Raw genomic sequence first — 20,390 nt, 5'->3', positions numbered from 1 at the left:
GCCTAGCTTATGGGCGGGGTGTCATCTCTCCGGAAGTACTTTCTGTGAGGGGCTGGGGCCTTCCGGAAGTGACGCAGACAGGGCGGGGCTCGTCACCGGGTCCGGCAGCTGAAGCTCCTCGCTCGCTCGGGTTACCCCTGCAGCGACGCCCCCTGGTCCTGCCGCCGTTGCCACCGCCGCTCCCGCCCCTCAGCTCCTCGGCCGCGCCATGGGCACCCGCGACGACGAGTACGACTACCTCTTTAAAGGTGAGGCCGTGGGCCGGCGAGAGCCCATTTGGGGCCCGAGACACTCCCGGGGGACCTCTCAGGGCCAGCCCTGCCCTGGTCGGAGTCCGCCTCGGCGCTTCCTTCCTGCCGCCCCGTCGGGGGTCCTGCCGCTCGTCCGGATTCCCGCGCCCTTGGGAGGCCTGACGAGCCGCGGCGCCCCTCACTGTGTGTCCTCCCCGATGGCTGCGTCCCTCACGGCCGTGCAGTTCCTTCCCTAGGCATCTCGAGCCCCTCCTCTTGGATGCTGCTGCTCGTCTCACATTCCCCCACCTCTGACAGGCCCCTGCCTGGGCTGAGCACCCACATCGGGACACCCACTGGCTCGGGGGGGGGGTTGCTTTTTTTCTTTTCTGTTCATTTCCCTTTTCTTCCCTTCCCTCCTCGTGAGCCTTTTCCTGGGCTTCGGCCAGATTCGCCCGTCCCCGAGCCCCCACCCCCATCCCCGCAGACCTCGAGGTCAGTACCCGCGGACTGTCCCCTCCCTCCCCACAGACGGGCAACTAATGTTTAGTACTCCGGAGCGACCTGGCTGGTGGGAGGGAGAGAAGGGGAGGGCAAGAGGGGCTGTCCATCACTCCTGGCTTTCATGCACTTGTCGCAGTGTCCAGGCAGGCAGATGACTTCCCACCTCGCGGTTTTTTGCCCCATTTCATCTCCTGTCCCTGCCCAGCTACAACCAGACCGGGATAACTCCTTTACTTGGCTTTCGAGAAGGGGCTGCGGATGGGTGGTGGCTGTTATCCCTGCCAGACCTGAAGGCCCAGTTCCCGAACAGGAAAGGTTGTGCGCTGCACAAATACTAGCGAGCTTATCACTGTGGACTGGTTGCTTCCTGCTGCAATACTGGGAGGATCCGACCGGAAGGGAAGAGCCCTGGTTGGTCACATACCTTCCCCAAACGGTGAGAGAGGGTTATAGTGCTAGCGTGCCCTTTTAGTGAAATCAAGGATCTATTACAGGGTTGGGGGAAATGTGGAGCCGGCGGACAGAACAGGGAAGGATGTAAATAGAGGCTTGCTTATGGGTTGAGTCCGCGAAGAAGCCGAAGTGAAAGGATACGGTTCTCAGTGACGAGAGAGTACAGTGAACGCTTTTTTGTTCATGAATGCGCTCTCACTTTCGTAGCCTTGCTCTGCTCCTGAATTAGAAGGGCAACCATCAGTAATTTGTTGAACAAAGATCATTGCCAGTGAGGAAGAAGCCCTTGCTTTTAAAGCTTTTCTGGGGAGGGTGGAGTTTCAAGAGTGTTAAGCATGGTGAGTGTTCCTGGCTTTGCCATTGGGTGCTAAGAATGAGTGGACTCAGTGAAGAAGCAGGAAACATTTCCAAATACAAGTCTTGACATTAGCTGCTAGTACACCCTTATCAAAAGTCACTCCTCCGAATATTCTATTTATAGGGTAAGTACCTTTAGTGTTACCCTCACTACCATATTGGAAAGTAATGTATAGATAAGAAGGCACCAAACTTTAAAAATACAACTAGGAAAGCAGGCCTTGGCGGTATAGGCTTTTAAAATCCCAGCATTTGGGAGGAAGAGGCAGGCAGTTCCAGTCCAGCCTGGTCTACAGAGTGAGTTCCAGGATACAGGATTACATAGTGAGTCCCTGTCTAAAAAAAAAAAAAAAATCAAAATTAAAACAAATAGGAGACCTGGGATGTTTATTTAAGTCATTTAGGATAATTTGAAATTATCTAAATCCTAAGGTTTAGTCAATCAGGGAGTTTTATTTTTAAGTACTTTGTAATGGTGGTACCTTTTGAAGTTATTTCTCTTATTTGGTTTGGAATGTGAATGTTGGTTATAGAAAACTTTATTTTTCCTAAGAATGTTAATTTATCCTAGATTGGCCGAAGAAATTAAAGTTTAATTTTTAGATTAGACCATCCTTTGATCAATGAGAAAACATGGGGGTTTATGTTTCTTTGCCTTGTGACCTTGGAAAAGTTAACTTTTTTTTTGTATTTTTTTACTTTTTGAGATTATGATATAATTATACTATTTTTCCCAGCTCAACTTTTTTGAGCCTCAGTTTCCTCAGTAAAGGAAATACTATGATACTTTTGGGGGAGTGAGATGATCAGATTTAGCTCTTGTGAGGACTCAGTAAGTGGTTATAAATGAAGTTATAGTTCTTGTCAGGCTTTTGAGCTTTTGAGCTTTTAAAAATTTTAAAAAATTGTATTTACTGATTTGTGTGTGCTAATGTGTACACATGTTGAGGGTAAGAGAACAAATTTTGGGAGTCGGTTCTTTTCTTCCACCCGGACAGTCTCAGGGATCAAATTCATCTCATCAGGCTTGGTAAACAAGCATCATTCCCCACTGAGCCTCCTCACTTACTAATCAATACATCTTTTTAAAGAACATGTAAATTTTAATAAAGAAGCACAGAACCAAGAAACTTCTGAAATATTTTGTGTCTATGTGGGTTCTGGTTTTATTTTTTGTATACTTTGCTGTGTGAGACTGGGTGTTTAAAAATTCTGCTGAGAAGAGTTTCCACTTTTTAGAAACTGCTACAGGATATGAGTCACTTTATTTTTTATTTCAACACTGATTACTTAGCCAATTTTTTACTTATACAATTACTTTAAAATGATTTCATTCTACAGAGATTTATTCACTAAGATGAACCGTAGCATTTCAACTTTGGAGGAGGCTAGCTAGCACACTTAAAGTTAAGGCGACTGGGGTTTGTACATGGAACCCGAGCATGTTTATTAGCATGGGGTGGATTAGTCTAAGTGGGAATGTAATGTGGGCAGAGAGGACAATGCTAAATGATGCATTCTTGAAGGTTAATTTTTACTTAAGCATGGCTGTTTAAAAACCTGTTAATCTTGTACATATACAATGTAGTTAAGGTGCTGTGGGGCACAAGTGAGGTAGTTGGGTACCAAGACAGCCAAAGTGGCACTTCCTCAGCACAGCTGGGTGCGTAGTCTACCTCCCCTGGCTTTAGCTTCTGAGTCTCATTGAAATCCAGGTGTCACGAGTCATCAGCTGATCGTCAGTAGCACCCACCGACTTGAAGTTGAAGCTTGGTAGCTTTTCTTTCACAACTTTCGGCTTAGCAACTCAGATTCTGATGAACCTGGAAAAACGTGTCTAGACTTCAGCCTTATTGATGCATTTTATTTTAAAGACTTGGTGAGGTTGGACTGTGAATGTGGTTGAGATTAAAATTATCTTCCAAGCTTTTGAAAACCAGTGTGAAAATAGTAATTTCAGCTGGTAAATTTTAAAGCTAATATTCTGTAGGTGAGGTAAGAAGTTAAATTTTAGTCCAGAAAATAAGCTTGCTAGAGAAGTATAAAAGTAAATGTGGGCTGAGCATGGTGGCTTATGCCTGTGATTACAGTACTTGGGAGGACGAGGTAAGCGGAGGTAAGCCGTGATTCTTGAGGTCAGTCTGGGTTACAGGATGAGACCGTGTTTCAGAAACAACGACAACAGTAGCAAAAATACTTAAATGTGGTTGAAGATAAAAACTAAATTACATTATATATATACATATATACACACACACATTCTGCTTTTACAGTATTTAACAGTTTGATATTTGTGCTTTGTATAGAATATAAGGTATATATGTAAACAAATTAATATTAAGTATTAGTTTGAGCTTCGGTAGATGAGGCTATCTAAGTTTTGGGGGGCATTATATTTAGGAATTATATTGCCATCCAGTTTATAGATATTGCTATGTCCATTCAGCCTAGGATATTATATTAGTAATTGATACATTACTAATTAAAAAAATTTACTGGAGCTTCCTTTAAATTCTTTTTGCATTTATTTATTTGCTTATCTATGTACTGTTTGTATGTTGGGGGTGTGTGGAGGTCAGAAGTCTGTCCTCTCTTCCTACCTTCAGGTTTGGCAGCAAGTGTCCTTATCTTGCTTGCCCAGAAATTGATTTCTTTGATTGTTGGGTATGAATACATAGTATCCCACATTTTTAAAAACAAGAGGCTGGTGGTAAATAATAACTCAGTGATAAATCATATGCTTAGCATTAGCCTTAGGTGTTTAGATCCTCACACTACTGGTGGTGGTGGTGGGGAATTAAATGTTGTCATCTTAATGAAAGTATTTTGCCTTGAAATTGTTTAATTTTGAGTCCACAAAGGGCCATAAGTTTTTTTGTTTGTTTGTTTTGTTTTTTTAAGAATCATTATCAATGACCAATGAATTCTCTTTTGTTAGATAATTCCATCCATCCATCCATCCATCTATCCGGCCATTGAGCCTAAATAGATTACTTCTTGCTTTGGTTAGAAAAAAGAAATGGCTCTCTCCTTATCATGTCACATTTCTTTTTCTTTTTTATTTTCTTTATTTTTTTTTAAAGATTTATTTATTTATTATATGTAAGTACACTGTAGNTGTCTTCAGACACTCCAGAAGAGGGAGTCAGATCTTGTTACGGATGGTTGTGAGCCACCATGTGGTTGCTGGGATTTGAACTCCGGACCTTTGGAAGAGCAGTCGGGTGCTCTTACCCACTGAGCCATCTCACCAGCCCCTTTTTCTTTTTTAAAGATCTATTTATTTTATGTACTTATTTATATAAATACACTGTAGCTTTTTTTCAGACACACCAGAAGAGGGCATCAGATGACATTGCAAATGGACGTGAGCCACCATGAGGTTGCTGGGAATTGAACTCAGGACCTCTGGAAGAGCAGTCAGTGCTTTTAGCTGCTGAGCTATCTCTCCAGCTCTGATCGAATCTTTGGTCATTTAAGATATCCTTTTCCTTTGACAAGTTGCTGGTCTTTGGAGATCTTGTCAGTAACTAGTTGGTATAACTATTTTATACTGTTAGATCATTTGTGAATTTTGAATTGTTCACAAACTATTGCTTTTTTTTTTTTTTTTTTCCTGTTTTTTTGAGACAGGGTTTCTCTGTATAGCCCTGGCTGTCCTGGAACTCACTATGTAGACCAGGCTGGCCTCCAACTCAGAAATCCGCCTGCCTCTGCCTCCCAAGTGCTGGGATTAAAGGCATGTGCCATCACTGCCGGGCGCTATTTTTTAAGTAATACATTTTTAAGGTAATTTTTTTAAGTAATAAAATTAATTGGTTACATGGGGGGGTGTGTGGGTTCTTCACTTAGTATAAGAATTTGACCTTGATGAGATGGTAAATTTAGTTATTAGTTAAAAGTAGAGGTCAAGGCATAAGCCAGAGAGCTTCAGAGATGGCTCAGCAATTAAGAGCACTTGTTACTCTTGTAGAGAGAACCTCACCCCAGTTCCAGGTGACATAGCAGGCATGAATGTTATGTACATACATGCATGTAGACAAAGCATTCACACACATAAAGTAAAATAAAAAACAAAACTCCAAAATGTAAGAATGGCTAATTTTTAAAAAACAAAACAGAGTGTGACTTAGTGCTGGAGTGTCTGTGGGAGAGTACACTGCTCTTTGAAGGTGTCCCCACCACAGGATGCCGTTACCCAGGTGACATGCTCACCTTCGCTTTCTTACTTTAGACTGTGAGTGGTTCTGAATTACTATCTGAAACTGGAGTGTCTGTGAATTAATTAGATGTGTTCTAATCTTTAGTTTTTTTTCTTTCTGCACTGTTTCATACCTCAAGTGAGTGCTGATGCTAGTGTGTGACCAGAAGTGACTGAAAGGAGATTTCCTCAGCAGGTTATCCAGTCTTCTTCCTCTCCAGATCACACTTATTTATTTAAGGGTTTTTTCTTTTTTGGGGGGTGGGAGGCTCATGCCATGGTGTTTATGGATAGAAGTCTAAGACAATCGAAGGGATGGATTTTCTTTCTACTGTGTGGGTCCATGGGATTGAACTCAGGTCTTTAAGCTTGGCAGTAATTGCCTCTACCAGTGAACCGTCTTTCAGGCCTGAGTTCCTGTATTCTTGTCCTGACTGAGGATTTCTATGCAGGAAAGATGAAGGAAGTTTTGGCAGAAGCCCAGACTGGGTTCTTGGCTGGGACCCTCTCCCTGTTCCCACCAGGAGTTGTGATCTGACCATTTAACCTCTTATACTAAGAATGAACAGTGAATGTATCTCAATAAGGAGGCTCTATTAATGTTGCTGGGATTCAACTTCACATCTACAGTAGTGGAGTTTGGAAACCAGCCTACTAATCTGTTTTCATGGCCTTGACATCATTTTCCCTGGTATCTAGTAAAAGCATTTAATGTCTGTTTACTAGGGTACTCTCTGACTACAAAGACAGAATTATCTTCTTTGTTACATGGAGTCACTGCTGCTGGGATTTCTTGCTGAATCAGCTGATACAGGAAGCCAGAAAGATATGCACTTGATAACGCATGGTTGTTCTAGGGTGAGCTGTGTATACTTCTGTAACAAGAAAGGTGTACACTCTTTTTCCTTTGGCTGGAGTGCAGTCAGCCTCCTTTCTACATGCACCATCAAATCCCAGTCTTTTGAGTAAAACATGGCTTATTAGTCTGTGACCTTAACCCTGTGTGTTGATTTTTCTAGTCTGATGCCTAAATCAATTAGCTACTTAAAAAGTATTACTAGTCAACAGTAGAAATAAATACAGTGTTCACTAAAATACCTACAAAAATTTATGCAGGGAAAAAATGTTAGCTGGCTCAGATTCTGTAAACCTCCAACCCCATTTTGATCTTTAAATTTATGTTTTAACCCAACTTGTCTGAAGTTGGGCACAATGGCACACACCTATAATCTTAGCATTCAGGAAGCTGAAGTAAGAGAGTTTTGTGTGTTCTAGACCAACCTGGGTTCCAAATTGAGACCCTCCCTTAAAACAAACAACTTGTTTTTCAGTTTCCTGTCTCGACCAACTCACCCTCATCCCCTCTCCTTGAGAGACAGTGTTTCTCTGTGTAGCTCTACTTCTCTTGGATCTCATTCCTGTAGACCATACATACTGGCCTCAAACTCAGAGATCTACCTGCCTCTGCCTCCCAAGAGCTAGGATTAAAGGTGTGTGCAACTGGCTCTGTTTCTTTTTGTTGTTTTGCTTTGAAACTGGATCTCACTTTGTAGCTCTTATTGGCCTAGAACTCTGTGTAGACCAAATTTGCCTTGAACCCAGAAAGATCTGCCAACCTCTGCCTTCTAAAAGTACACTATGCAGTACACTTCTAAAAGAAGTACACCATGGCTGACTATGAAAATTTTAATGTGTGTGTGTGTGATTTGGTCTACAGTAATGTCTGTTAACTACTTGTATGTAGTATAGGCAGAGGCCAGAAAGGGACATCAGATTCTGGAACTGAATTACAAACTGTTGTTTGGAGTTAAAGTACTGTAAGGACCCCTGGGTACAAGGACTCAAACCTGGGTCCTTGGAAGAATAGCCAGTGTTCATAACCATTGAGCCATCTCTCCAGCCCATGAAATCCCCCTTCCTTTTTAAAAATGTTCTTAATTGCATTGATTGGAACTGGAGAGGTGACTTAGTGGTTAAGAACTGGCTGCTCTTAGAGAGGACCCAGTTCAGTTTCCAGCACCAATATTTGGCTGTTCACTACTGTCTGTAACTCCAGCTCTCTTCTCTTCTGGCCCATATACATAGCATACGTACTCATGTTTATAAACATGGAAAATTATATTCATTCACTTGTGTGAGCTCTGTAGTAGTATATATTTAATCTCAGTTGGGGGTTTCTACCCCGCCTTAGATCATTTAATTCCCAGATAAAAGACACAACATTTTTATGTTTCTAATAACCTTTAATGAACTAGAGCTGGTCAGATATCTACCCTCTATGCTATTAAAATCTACTTTCCTGTCAATAACCTTGAGTTAAAACTTGTCATGTTCCACCTGGGCAGCTCTTAACTCCAATTGGTCAGCTCTCGTGGTCATGTTTTCATGACTCACCTATCCTGTGACATGTTCTCTCTCCTAATGGTCTCTCCTCAGACCCCAAGCCTTGGGGCATCTTTATTCACCAATCAGGAATAACTTGGGTGGCAAGGTTATATAGCATCGCTTGGGTCTACAGGTCATCCCTAAGGGCAACCAGGACCAGTATTTAGTATTATAATACATAGCAATAGACCAGACGTCAGCTGAGTTCTGTGCACAAGTGGAGTGTATGGGTCCCAGAGATGGAACTCTGTCGTTCTCAGGCTTGGTGGCAAGTGCCTTTATTTGCTAAGTCATCTCACCAGCTCTATTTGAAGAGTTTCAAAGTAGAGTAACACTTGAGATGACAAGTTACTTGTAAATAAACTGCCATCTTTTATAAAAACCACAGGAAGTAGGTATAATCAAAATTTGTTTTGAAAAAAATTTTTTTAAAGTCCTAAGTCAAAGTGTTTGCCCTCCTTGTTTTGGCTTTGACTCAGTGTGTCGGAATTGTTAACTTCCTAGGGCTCCCGTTTGTAGTGAGGTGGGGCACCCTCGTGCTTTCTGCCAGTCTGAATTGTAACTATTAAAGATGATTATAGTTTCTATGAGCAGAGCAGCAAAGCTTGTAAGCCTCATGCCTCCTGTTTTAAATGTGTTTCAGCTCTCTATCACTCCCAGTCTTTAATGACAGTAGTAGAATGTAGTAGTAGAACACACATGCTTTCCTACTCCATGCGCTGACATCTTTTGTTTGATGTCTAACACATTAAAATCACAAGTTGATATTTACTTTTCAGAATGCTTTCTAAGTTAGTGAGGTTGGTATAAGTTAAAGGTAATTGGTGTTTGAATTGATGACTACAGTATTCTATGATTAAAATTGCAAAATTGCATTTTTAAGGGCTGGGGATATAGCTCAGTTGTCAGGTGTTAGCTACCTTACATGAGTAGGGCACTGGGTGTGAGTTCCTAAATAGGAATAAAAGAGGGGGATGTTTTTTAGATGGGGTGCTATATCTGATCTGTGCTAAGTAGACGATGTGCGAAAGTCATTATGCAGACAGAAATAGATTACAAAGAGTAAGTGATTGGTTTAAATCGATTAGTCACTGATGTAAACTATTCAGTACTATGCTTCTGTCTCTTTAAAAATCCTTGGTTGTATTTATTTTGAAGCCAAACATCCTCCTGTTAAGCATGTTGGTATTTTGAATGTGTGTGCCTTCATCCAGCTTATATTATTTATTTTTTTGTCTTTTTAGTTGTCCTTATTGGAGATTCTGGTGTTGGAAAGAGTAACCTCCTGTCTCGATTTACTCGAAATGAGTTTAATCTGGAAAGCAAGAGTACCATTGGAGTAGAGTTTGCAACAAGAAGCATCCAGGTTGATGGGAAAACAATAAAGGCACAGATATGGGACACAGCAGGGCAGGAGCGGTACAGGGCTATAACGTCTGCGTAAGTTCATGGTTTTCAGTTCTGGAATAGGTTGGTATCAGGTGAATTGCTGACTTTAGGTATTGGGAAGAAACAGTAGTCCTCCCTTAACCTTGCAAGACGTTCCAAGACCTTCCTTTAATGCCTACAACCACAGATTGTTCTAAACCCTATGTTTCTCTCTCTTAAAATTCATCTTATTTTTATTCATGTTTTGCCTGCATATGTGTATGTGTACCATGTTCATGCTTAGTACACATGGAGGTAAGAAGATGGTATCAGATCCATTGAAAGTATAGTTACAAATGGTTGTGAACCACCGTGTAGATGCTAGAAAACAAACCTGGGTCCTCCTCAGCAGCAGCAAGTACTCTTAACTGCTGAGCATCTTTCCAGCACCTTGTATCTTTTCTCTTAATAGACCCTTTTTTCTTTGTCATGTCATAATTGCTTTGGGGGGCTATTCTTAAATAAACTAAGGGTTACTTGAACACAGAAAAGACCATAAATAATGGGAGGGCTACAAAGTGACTTTAACAGGCAGGTAGTTTATATAGTGTGGGTACATTGGACAAAAGAATGAGTCATGTGCTGGCCTGGATGAAGGGGAACACTGAGGAGTTTGTCATGATACTTAAAATGGTGGCAATTTAAAGCTTATGAATTATTTATTATTATTTCCCATTTAATATTTTTGGCCTGTGGATGACTAGGTATAAAACCTCATATAAGGGATGACTACTGTCTACCATATCTGGTGTGTGTGTGTGTGTGTGTGTGTGTGTGTTGATACCTGGTCTCACTTTGTAGCATGGTACTCATTATGTAGCCCAGGCAGGCCTCAGACCTCCAGCACCCAGGACAGTTATGTGGCACCACCCCTCATGTGATACTAGGAATTTTCAGAAATGTATTTACAAGTTTGTATTATTATTTTTAAAAATCTCTTTGTGTGTGTATTTGTGTGTGTCCCTGAAGATGAGCATATGAGAGAATGTAGAGGGTGTTTGTGTTAGTGTGTATGTCTGTGTATTCTTGCTGTGTAGATAGAGGTCAGAGGACAGACAACCTTGGATGTTGGTCCTCACACTTGTGAGGTCCTACCTTGTTTGAGATAGGCAGTATTTGTTGTTCAGTGCTGTTTATGCCAGGATACCTGTCCTGAGAACTTCTAGGATTCTCCTGTTTCAGCCCCCCCCCCCCCCCGACTCCCTCATATCACAGTAGGAGGACCAGGATTACTGAGTGCTACCATGTCAGCTTTTTCATGGGTTCTGGGGATTTTTAACACCCAAGCAGATTTTCATGCAGGATGGCAAGTGTTTTAGCCACAGAGCCATCTCTCCAGCCCTATACCATCACATTTTGTGTTCTTTCTGGTGTTCATTTCTACCTTTTTATTGTCTTCTGATAGTTATATGTTTCTGTTTGCAGATACTATCGTGGAGCAGTAGGTGCCTTATTGGTTTATGACATTGCTAAGCATCTCACATATGAAAATGTAGAGCGATGGCTGAAAGAACTGAGAGATCATGCTGATAGTAACATTGTTATCATGCTTGTGGGCAATAAGAGTGATTTACGTCATCTCAGGGCAGTTCCTACAGATGAAGCAAGAGCTTTTGCAGGTTAGTAATATAAGCTCCACAATATTACAGTGCTTCTGTATTTCTCTGTTTGAACATTACACCTCTCTTCTTTAGCAATGTTCTATGTGAGTCTGAAAAGTAGTCTGTCAAGGAGTGTCAAAGACTGACAAAGATGCTTAGAAGTTGAGCACTTTGCACTTCATGTAGGATCTGCTTATTTCTAGCTGCCCTTCTGGTAGGGGAAACTACCAGAAGAAAGCAGCGCTGCATCTGCTAAGAAGTCATGAAGTTGTGTTAGTGAAAGGATTATGAGTATTTTCCTTTAACTTAAAATTTTCAAATTGAATAGACTTCTAAGTGAGTATGTTTTTAGCTATATAGTTGCTAGGGAGGATGGTTAGGGGTGGAAATAGTGGACGTTTGATAAGTTAACTAAATTCTGAATAGTTTCACGCATTGCTATTGGTGGTATTTATATGCAGAAGTAATTACAAGGGAGCGAAAATTTACTTACTGAAGTAAAAGTAAAATATTGTCTGGATATTACGCCAGACGTTGATACCATTTAGAGGTTTTTGTGTGGTAGTTTGAAATACTTTCTCATGTATCTTTCCGATAGTCTCATGACTGTCTGAAGAATAGTCTCAGGCTGCTCTTGAATTCTTGGCCATGCTGAACTAAGTCTTAGTCTTTTATCTTCCCTTTTGTGATTGTAAGCTTATCACATCTTCTGTTTTAAAACTTGGAGAAAGCTGGGCAGTGATGGTACATGCCTTTAATACCAGCCCTCTGGAGGTAGAGGCAGGCAGATCTCTGTAATTTCCAGGCCAGTCTAATATACAAAGGAGTTCTAGGACAGCCAAGGCTACACAAAGAAATCCTGTCTTGTAAAGCCAAAAAAAAAAAAAACAACTACCACCAAAAAACACCTTATGGAAAGTTGGGGAGGTAGGTCTGTGGTAGAGGGCTTGGCTAGCATTGGGGAGGCCCTGGATTAGATCACCAATCACCAGCACTATTAAACAGCAATCAAAATTTACCAGACTGAAAATTTTGTTTCTTTTTACAGAGAAGAATGGTTTGTCATTCATTGAGACATCTGCTCTAGATTCTACAAATGTTGAAGCTGCTTTTCAGACAATTCTAACAGGTGAGACCTGTGTTTTCGGTTACACCAATGGGAACTGGAGTTTTAGGAAGTGAGTTAATTAGGAAACTGTTATGCCACCTGAAAATGACTATCATTAGAGAGCAACTATAGTATAAATTCCTTGATGTGTACAGTTACAGTTTTTGCAGGTTGCACTTCAGTCATGTGAATTCATCTGGGGAAAAATTCTTTGAAAGTAATTTGTTCATTTCCTTGTGTTCAGGCAATGTAGTCTATACCTCATAGTCAAAGGGACAGTTATATGTTCTTACGTATGTTCTTCTCTTTTTAAAATGCACTTTCATAACGTAAATACTGAGATCCTGACTATAGAAAGATATAAATGCCTTTGGAAGTTAGAAAAAATTGACTGGAGAAGTGGCTTGGCATTTAAGGGTACCTTCAGTTCTTCCCAAGCACCCAAGTTTTGTTCCCAGCACCCATGTGGGGTGGCTCACAACTGCCTATAGCTCTAGCTTCAGAGGATCCGAACGATGGTACCAGTACACATGTGACAGACACACATGCACACACAAAAAAATCTTAAAAAAAGAAAATTGAAAAACCTAGGGAAATTACATCAAAAATTTTAAGTGAAAAAAAGAAAGCACAGATAGTTCTTCTGAGAGAACAGGAGTGTGTTCCTTGTAAACACAGTCGGCCCAGTCTGCATATGGAAAGGTTTAAATGAGTACAAGGAATGGGACAAAGTTCACGCCGTTTTGGAATGTGAGTTACCAGGTCAGCTTCTTGTAAAAGAAGACATTTTATTTCTTCAGACTCATATTTTCTTTGGTTTTATTAGAATAACCAAATTATAAGTACATTTAATCTATTAAGAAGTACTTTCATAGATTGTTTTTCAATAGACCTAAATGATGTGTTACTTTTAAGAACTTATGAATTAGAATCTAATCAACACAAAGTAGAGTCTTATGTAGTGTTCTGATAAATTGTTATATAGAATTGTTTAGTTTCCTATTGTAATGTAATAAGTTTTAATGCTGTATGTAGCACTTATATTAGAGATGATCAGAATTTTAACTTTTAAAGTATTCTTTTATTGTTTAAAAGAAAAGTGTGTGTAATAAGCCTAGGGATTTAGATCATGAAGTGGAAAGCCTGATTCTTCCATTTATTTTTGGAGCTATGATCTTGAGCAAGTTACTTTTTCAAAGGCTTTAATTTCTTCATTTGTAAAATTTGGATATATGTTGGGTTGGAGAAATGGCTCAGCAGTTGGGAGTACATATTTTTCTAGAGGACTGGAGTTTGATTCCCAGTACTCATGCCAGGCTGCTTCTGTAACTCCAGCTCCAGGGGATCTAACACCCTCTTCTGACATCTACATATACATGAGAACAAACACACATAGATATACACATATACACATAGTTTAAAATAAACAAAGTTTCTGATACATTTTGGTTAGTTACTATTTTCTTCGTGAAGGAGCTTGTACTTTTAAATTACAGGAGTATGATTTGATATGGCATGATTTAATTTGTTATTGCTAGTTAGGGGTTTTTGTTATTGTTTTGTTTGTTTGTTTTATCTTTATTCCACAGAAAAGAATGCACTGTCACTGATACTTTAGTAGTTCCCAAAAATATATGAGTTAATGCCTGTCAAGGGCTTAGCTCTTCCTGGTACATAGCAAACATTTGATAAATCAGTATTTAAGTAGTAATTAAGGAAAAACAACATGTTAAAATACATAGAAAAAAAAATTTTTAAAAATAATATAAATATTGGTGATTTGCATGTACTTTATTAAAAACATTTTTTTTTGTTGTTGGTTTGATTTGTGTCTTAGTTGGGGTTTCTATTGCTGCAATGTAACATTGTGGCCAAAAAGCAAGTTGGAGAGGAAAAGTTTTATTTAGCGTACACTTCCAGATCATAGTCCATCACTGGAGGAAGTCAGGGCAGGAACTCGGAGGTTGGAACCTAGAGCCAGGAGCTGAGGAGGACTTCTGCTTGCTGACTTGCTTCACTTAGCTTACTTAGCCTGCTAACTTATAGAACCCAGGACCACCAGCCCAGGGATGGCACCATCCACAATAGGCTGGGCCTTCCCCCATTGATCACTAATTGAGAAAATGCCTTACAGATGGGTCTCACAGAGGAATTTTTCTCAACTGAGGCTCCTTCCTTTGATTATTCTAGCTTGTGTTAAGTTGGCACACAAAACCAGCCAATACACGTTAGCTTAGTTTTGTTTTGTTTTGTTTCGCTTTGTTTTGAGATAAGGTTTTTCTGTGTATTCCTGGCTGTCCTGTAACTTGCTCTGTAGAACTTGCTCTGTCCTGGAACTCAGAGATCTACCTGCCTCTGCCTCTGCCTCTGGAATGTGAGATTAAAGGCGTGCACCACCATTGTCAGCATAAAATTGTTTTTGTTATCTGAAGAATAGTCACTATGGCTGGAGGGGAATAGACAGCTTGTGGCACTGGCAGCTTTTTAAAAAGATCTTTTCTGAGTGATCTCGCTGCAGATAGTTTTAAGCTTGCAATATTTTATTGAATATACAGTATGCCTACAAGTCCTACTTTCTTTTTGTTTTCCACTGTGTGGGCCAGGCCAGGCCAGGCTTGAGCATTCAGAGATCCACCTGCCTCAGCTTTGGGAGTGCTGAGAATAAAAGCATGTGCTACTACACCTGGCCTAATTTTTAATCTTTTTAAAAATCACATTTTATTTATTCATTTATATAAGGTATGGGGTTATAGTATTTATAGTGTGGTAGCCAAAGGACAGCGCCTTTTAGCATGTGGGTCATGGGGCAAGTACTCAGGTCATCAGGCCTGGTGGCAGCTTCCTTTATTCATGGAGCTAAAATGTAAAATTATTGGAACTATTGTGCAGCAGATCCACACTTTGTTCATGTCTGAGTTGTCTGGTGGTGCTTTTAGAAGTAGTTCACTAGTAGCAAGGTGGGCTGATGGGTTGCTTCAGTCCTGCCTTCCAGTGCAGCTTTGTTTTTTCCATCTCAAGTTCACCAGGAGTTGTGTGGGGGAGGGGTAAACTGTTAGGGATCCAACTCGGTCTTTTCTTAATCTTATGCATGAGTACACCACCATTGCTCTCTTCAGACACACCAGAAGAGGGTTGTCAGATCCTATTACAGATGATTGTGAGCCACCGTGTTGTTGCTGGGAATTGAACTCAGGACCTCTGGAAGAGTAGTTGGTGCTCTTAACCACTGAGCCATCTCTCCAGCCATCGACTATGTCTTGAGCATGTCAGGCAGGCAAGCTCTGTCCCAGCTGAGTTTCATCCCTAAGAGATGTTTTTAACCACTGTTTTCCATGCTCTCTTTTCATTTTAACTTTGTATTTTGGCAATTTCAGAGTTGGTTAAATCTTACAGTAATAGTATAAAGAATTTGTGAGAACCTTAACACCCCATTTCCTTAAGTATTAGTGTCTTTTTCCTTTCCATTTACCTTTCCCTTCCCAACAAAGACACACACACACACACACACACACACACACACACACACTATATGCAAATGCAAGCAGGTACTCTGCGTACCACCCTCTATCCCTAAGTCTTCTGTTGTTGTTGTTGCTTATTTACTAGAAACAAGTACTTTCTCTTCTATAACGTAACACAGTGATTTAAACCAATAGTCAGTCTTTAGCTACAAGTCTGACTCAGATTTTGCCAGTAATTCCAATTAATAATAAGAAGGAAAAAGCCTGGAATCATAGCATATGTGCTGTTTAGCTGTCTTGTCACTGCTTGACAATAGTTCCTTTAATTTTTCCTTTCTCATCACCCTTAGTATTTTTAAGAGATATAGGTCAGTTGTCATCTCTCAGATTGAGTTTTATCCAGTGTTTCTTTGTGATTAAATGCAGGTGTACAGCTTGTGGCCTGAATGCCATAAAGGTGGTTCAGCTCATCATATAAGAGGCTCATGATAATGTGTTTGTCTTAGCCACTGGTAGTTCTAACTTTGAACTTTAGTTCAGTTTAGAAATCTGCTTTTAGCCAGATTTCTCCATGTAATTAGTAAATTCAAGGTAAATTTCTAAATTGAAGACTAAACTCTTAATTCTATGGCTGAGATGATTTTAATTAAGGTAACACACTGGTTCTTTAAAGCCAGTTTGGTGGTACACACAAATCTGTAATCCTGATACTTGGTGGGCTGTATGTGCCCGGACCATATAACAAGACCCTGTCTCAAAATAAATAAATAACAAAGGCACTAAAGTTGCCAGGTATTAACTTCATGAGAATATGGAGAATTATTAGAAGTTTTAATATTACATTTTAACTTGTTTCTGTTGCATGTATGTGTATATGTATGTGGGCACAGAGTGGAGGACAGAGGACAAATGCAGGAGGCAGTTCTTACTGTCTACCACGTGGGTCCCAGGGACGAAAGAAACATGGGTTGCTTTTACTCACTGAACTGTCTTGCCAGCTGAGTTTAAGACTGTTTTCACTAGGGGTAATAGTATCTTGGTTCTCACTTGCTGCAGAAGATGTGGCACTATCTCAAATGGGAATCTTTTTGACCTTCAAGAGATGTACATGATGAACAGGAGGTTTGAAAAGGTGAATAAATAAGAAGCTTTTGTAGAGGCTGGCATGGGTTACTAGACTACTAGGTTTTAAAAACTTTGGAGAAACTAAAGATTTTTAAATTTTTATTTTATTTTGTGTATATATACTTGTATATGTAAGTGTACCACATGCCTGAGGAGATCTGAAGAAGGTGTCAGATCCCCTGGAACTGCAGTTAAAGGTGACTTGAGCTGCCTTGTGGGTGCTTGGAACAGAACAGCATTCTCTGCCAGTCATCTTAACACCTAAGCCATCTCTCCAGCACCAATGGAACTATAATTATAACCCTTCTTGTTCCTTAATTTGGAACAATTGTGTGTAATTTCTTTAGAATTATTTTGCCAGCCAATCCACAATTCAGGGAGAGTAGAAAAACAGACTTTATATCTTCGGAGTTTTGCCTCATATTTAAAGCTATAATATATTAGTATTTTACTTCATGTCTAAATCTCCTATAAAAGATTCTGTTGGAGAATAGATAAAGCAGGATTGCTTTTTTTCTAATTATTCCTAACCTTTGGGCATCTTGAAAAGGGACTGCATGGAAATTAACTGATCACACATTCATTTGACTCTAAAGGAGAACAGATCCCTGAGAGTGAAATAAGTTACCTGCCTCTGACTTAGCATATTACTGCCCCCTCCTCCACGCTGCAGTAACCCCTGTTGAATGGCTTATGCTTATCAAAGAAAATTACACACACAAGAGACTTTAAGTACATTAGTTGTGGAACTCTTTAGAAATGTTTAGACCTGAAAAAATATTTTTCTAATTCCTTTTGTTTATTGTCTTGGTGGTTTTCACAAGTGGATACATTTTTGGTGACAAGAGAAAGCATAGCAGCTGTACCATTTCTAGAAGAATGCAGCACTTGTAGACTGTCACACAACACTGCTCAAGTTTCCTGCTTTGTAATGAGATCTCTTTAATTATTTACCTCTCTGTCGTCCGAGAAGTCTCCTTTGTCTCTCTTCCAGTGTTGCATGCCGTCGTAATTTATAGAGTTTCTGGTGTTTGGATTTGTTTTCCTAACTTAATCTTTAGAACAACTTGTAAAGAAGTTAACATTTAACAGGGATCACATATTTACTGTTTTTCTTTTCAGAAAGGTGCTCTATCCAGTTAGGTATTAATGGACAACATAAAGAGCGAATGGTATAGTTTAACCACAGGTTGATGATTATCATTATTCCTTAGTCATGAGCCTCAGTCAGGGAACTCTTCTTTGTCCTGGACACATTCCTATTCCATTCTTTTCTATTTTCTTTCCCCTCCCTCCCTCTTTCGCCCTCATCCCTATCTTCTCTTCTTTGAGATAATGTATTACTGTGTAGCTCTGGCTGTCTAGAACTTACTCAGTATACCTACCAGGTTGGTCTCAAACTCAGAGATCCACCTACCTCTGCCTCTCAAGTGCTGATATTAAAGGTATGTGCCACCACATCTGGCTTTTTTTTTCCTTTTAAGACAAATTTTTAAGTATTTATTTTCTCTAGTGGTATGAGGTTCATTGAGTGCCAAATTGTGAGAGTGAAGGCCAAAAGTCAACTTGCAGGGGGTAGACAAGTCTCCTTTTACCAGGTAGTTAGTGGGGATTATGCTCACATTGTCAGGATTGGAGAAAGGTGCCTTTATTCACTGAGCATCTCACTGGCCATCCCTATCCTCCCCCCAGCAAAAGACCTGTCAACACCATATTCTTTGTGTTCTTGTTTTTAAACTTTAATCAATAGCTTGTCTGTATTGTATTCTTTCTCTACTGATGCTCCTTCACCTTTGAACCACTACCATCCTTCTCAGACAAATGAGTGTTTTTGTTAGTTTAACTATTAACGTGTGTGTGTGTGTGTGTGTGTGTGTGTGTGTGTGTGTTTGTCTGTGTGTTCACACTCTTGTGATCCCTGAGTGTGTGTTTCATGTGTGTGGGTGATGGAAGAGGTCAGAAAAGGGAGTCAGATGCCCTTAGAGCTTGACTTAGGACCAGTTTCGAGCCACCTGCTAGTAACTGAACTCAGACCCTCTAGAAGGTTAGTGGGTTCTCTTAAAGCGCTGAGCCATGTCTCTAGCCCCGCTTAGTAAGTCACTGTTGCTCTACCTTAGGGAAAATGTTTTGTTTTTAAATATATGTGTATGAATGCTTTCATTTATGGAGGTGTGTACCACATAATATACCTAGTGCTCATGGAGGCTAGAAGGCATTGAATCTCTGGAACTGCAGTTATGCTAAGTCATCATTTGGGTACTGAGAACCAAACCCAGGTCCTATAAAAGCAGTAAGTATTCCTAATTGCTGTGTCATCTCCTCAGTACCAAGAAACTGATTTATCCCTTGTTTCCTGCGTACCTAGAACAGAATAGCTCATACTTGCCTACTTTAGTAATAACCATCAATGTCTGTTCCTGACCTATGACCTTTTTTTATTACTTTGAAATAAATCTCAGATAATAAGTCATTTCATTTGTGACTATTTTAGAATATATACCTAAAAAATTGGGACTTAAAATTTATAACAACACAGCCACTAAGAAATTATAGTAATTCCTTATTGCCATTTGTTATCTAAACAGTATTAAATAGATACGACCTTTTAAAAATCAACAGTTTAAATTAGGATTTAGGTAATGTTTGATAATGTTGATACATTATAGTTGGTTGATGTGTTTTGGACCTTTTTTTTTTTTTTTTGGTGGGGGTGGGGGTAGGGGTGAGGTGAAACAGGATCTTTCTACATAGCTTTGGCTGTCCTAGAACTCACTATGTTGACTAGGTTGGCCTCAGACTCAGAGATCTGCTGCATGCCTCTGCATTCCCTAACTCTGCAACTCAGTGCTGAGATTAAAGGCATGTATCGTCATGTCCAGCTTTTTTGGAACATTTTGACCATGTAACTTATTTATTTATTACATTGTAATTTTAACATTTTATCTCATGAACATGCATGTTCCTACATAGTCACATTATAGTTCTAAAAATTAAGTATGTCTATAGTATTTCTAATGAGCAGCTCTTACTCAGATCTTCCCATGTGTATTAATAATACATTTAATAAATCTTTTATGGAATTGCCTTTTGATGTTTTTAATGACAAGGTCTCATTATATAGCCCTGAGTGGCCTGGTACTTACAATGTAGACCAGGATGTCTTTGAGCTCACAGAGCTCTGCCTGCCTCTATCTTCTGATTAAAGGCTGTGGCTCTCCATGCATAGCCATGGATTTTTAATTTTTATTTAGATAGTTACCTACTGTATTAGGTAGCAGAGATAGAAAATTTATACTTATCTGACTCTGCATTTGTCCTATTTCTGCTTGAGCAAATTCACCAAGAGTTGTTTTGTCAGGGACACATGAAACCTGCATAGGAGTACATTGTGCCTTTCCTAGTACATCTTATTGGAAGGCTGATTATATTTTATATTTATATATAGGTTTCCCGTTTGTAGAGTTTCCCTACTTTTTGATGATATTGCTTAAGGAGGAGGCCTGTGTTCTCTGTTTTTTTTTTTTTTTTTTTTTTTTT

At 39.9% G+C, this 20,390-nt stretch overlaps 1 protein-coding gene across 1 annotated transcript in view; it reads left to right on the top strand.

Annotated features, from left to right (window-relative positions):
- The first annotated feature begins 66 nt into the window (after positions 1-66).
- The window catches only part of Rab11a (RAB11A, member RAS oncogene family), a 22,428-nt gene continuing 2,104 nt past the window's right edge, over positions 67-20,390 (top strand). The window contains exons 1-4 of the mRNA XM_021171701.1: positions 67-248; positions 9,375-9,570; positions 10,984-11,177; positions 12,208-12,288. Coding sequence (XP_021027360.1) covers positions 209-248; positions 9,375-9,570; positions 10,984-11,177; positions 12,208-12,288 — 511 coding nt within the window. The 5' untranslated portion in view covers positions 67-208. The remainder of the gene's footprint in view (positions 249-9,374; positions 9,571-10,983; positions 11,178-12,207; positions 12,289-20,390) is intronic.

The sequence above is a fragment of the Mus caroli genome, chromosome 9, assembly GCF_900094665.2.
Source record: "Mus caroli chromosome 9, CAROLI_EIJ_v1.1, whole genome shotgun sequence".
Lineage (NCBI taxonomy): Eukaryota > Metazoa > Chordata > Mammalia > Rodentia > Muridae > Mus > Mus caroli.
The sequence above is the reverse complement of the archived record's forward strand: the minus strand, read 5'-3'. Positions and strand labels throughout refer to the sequence as shown.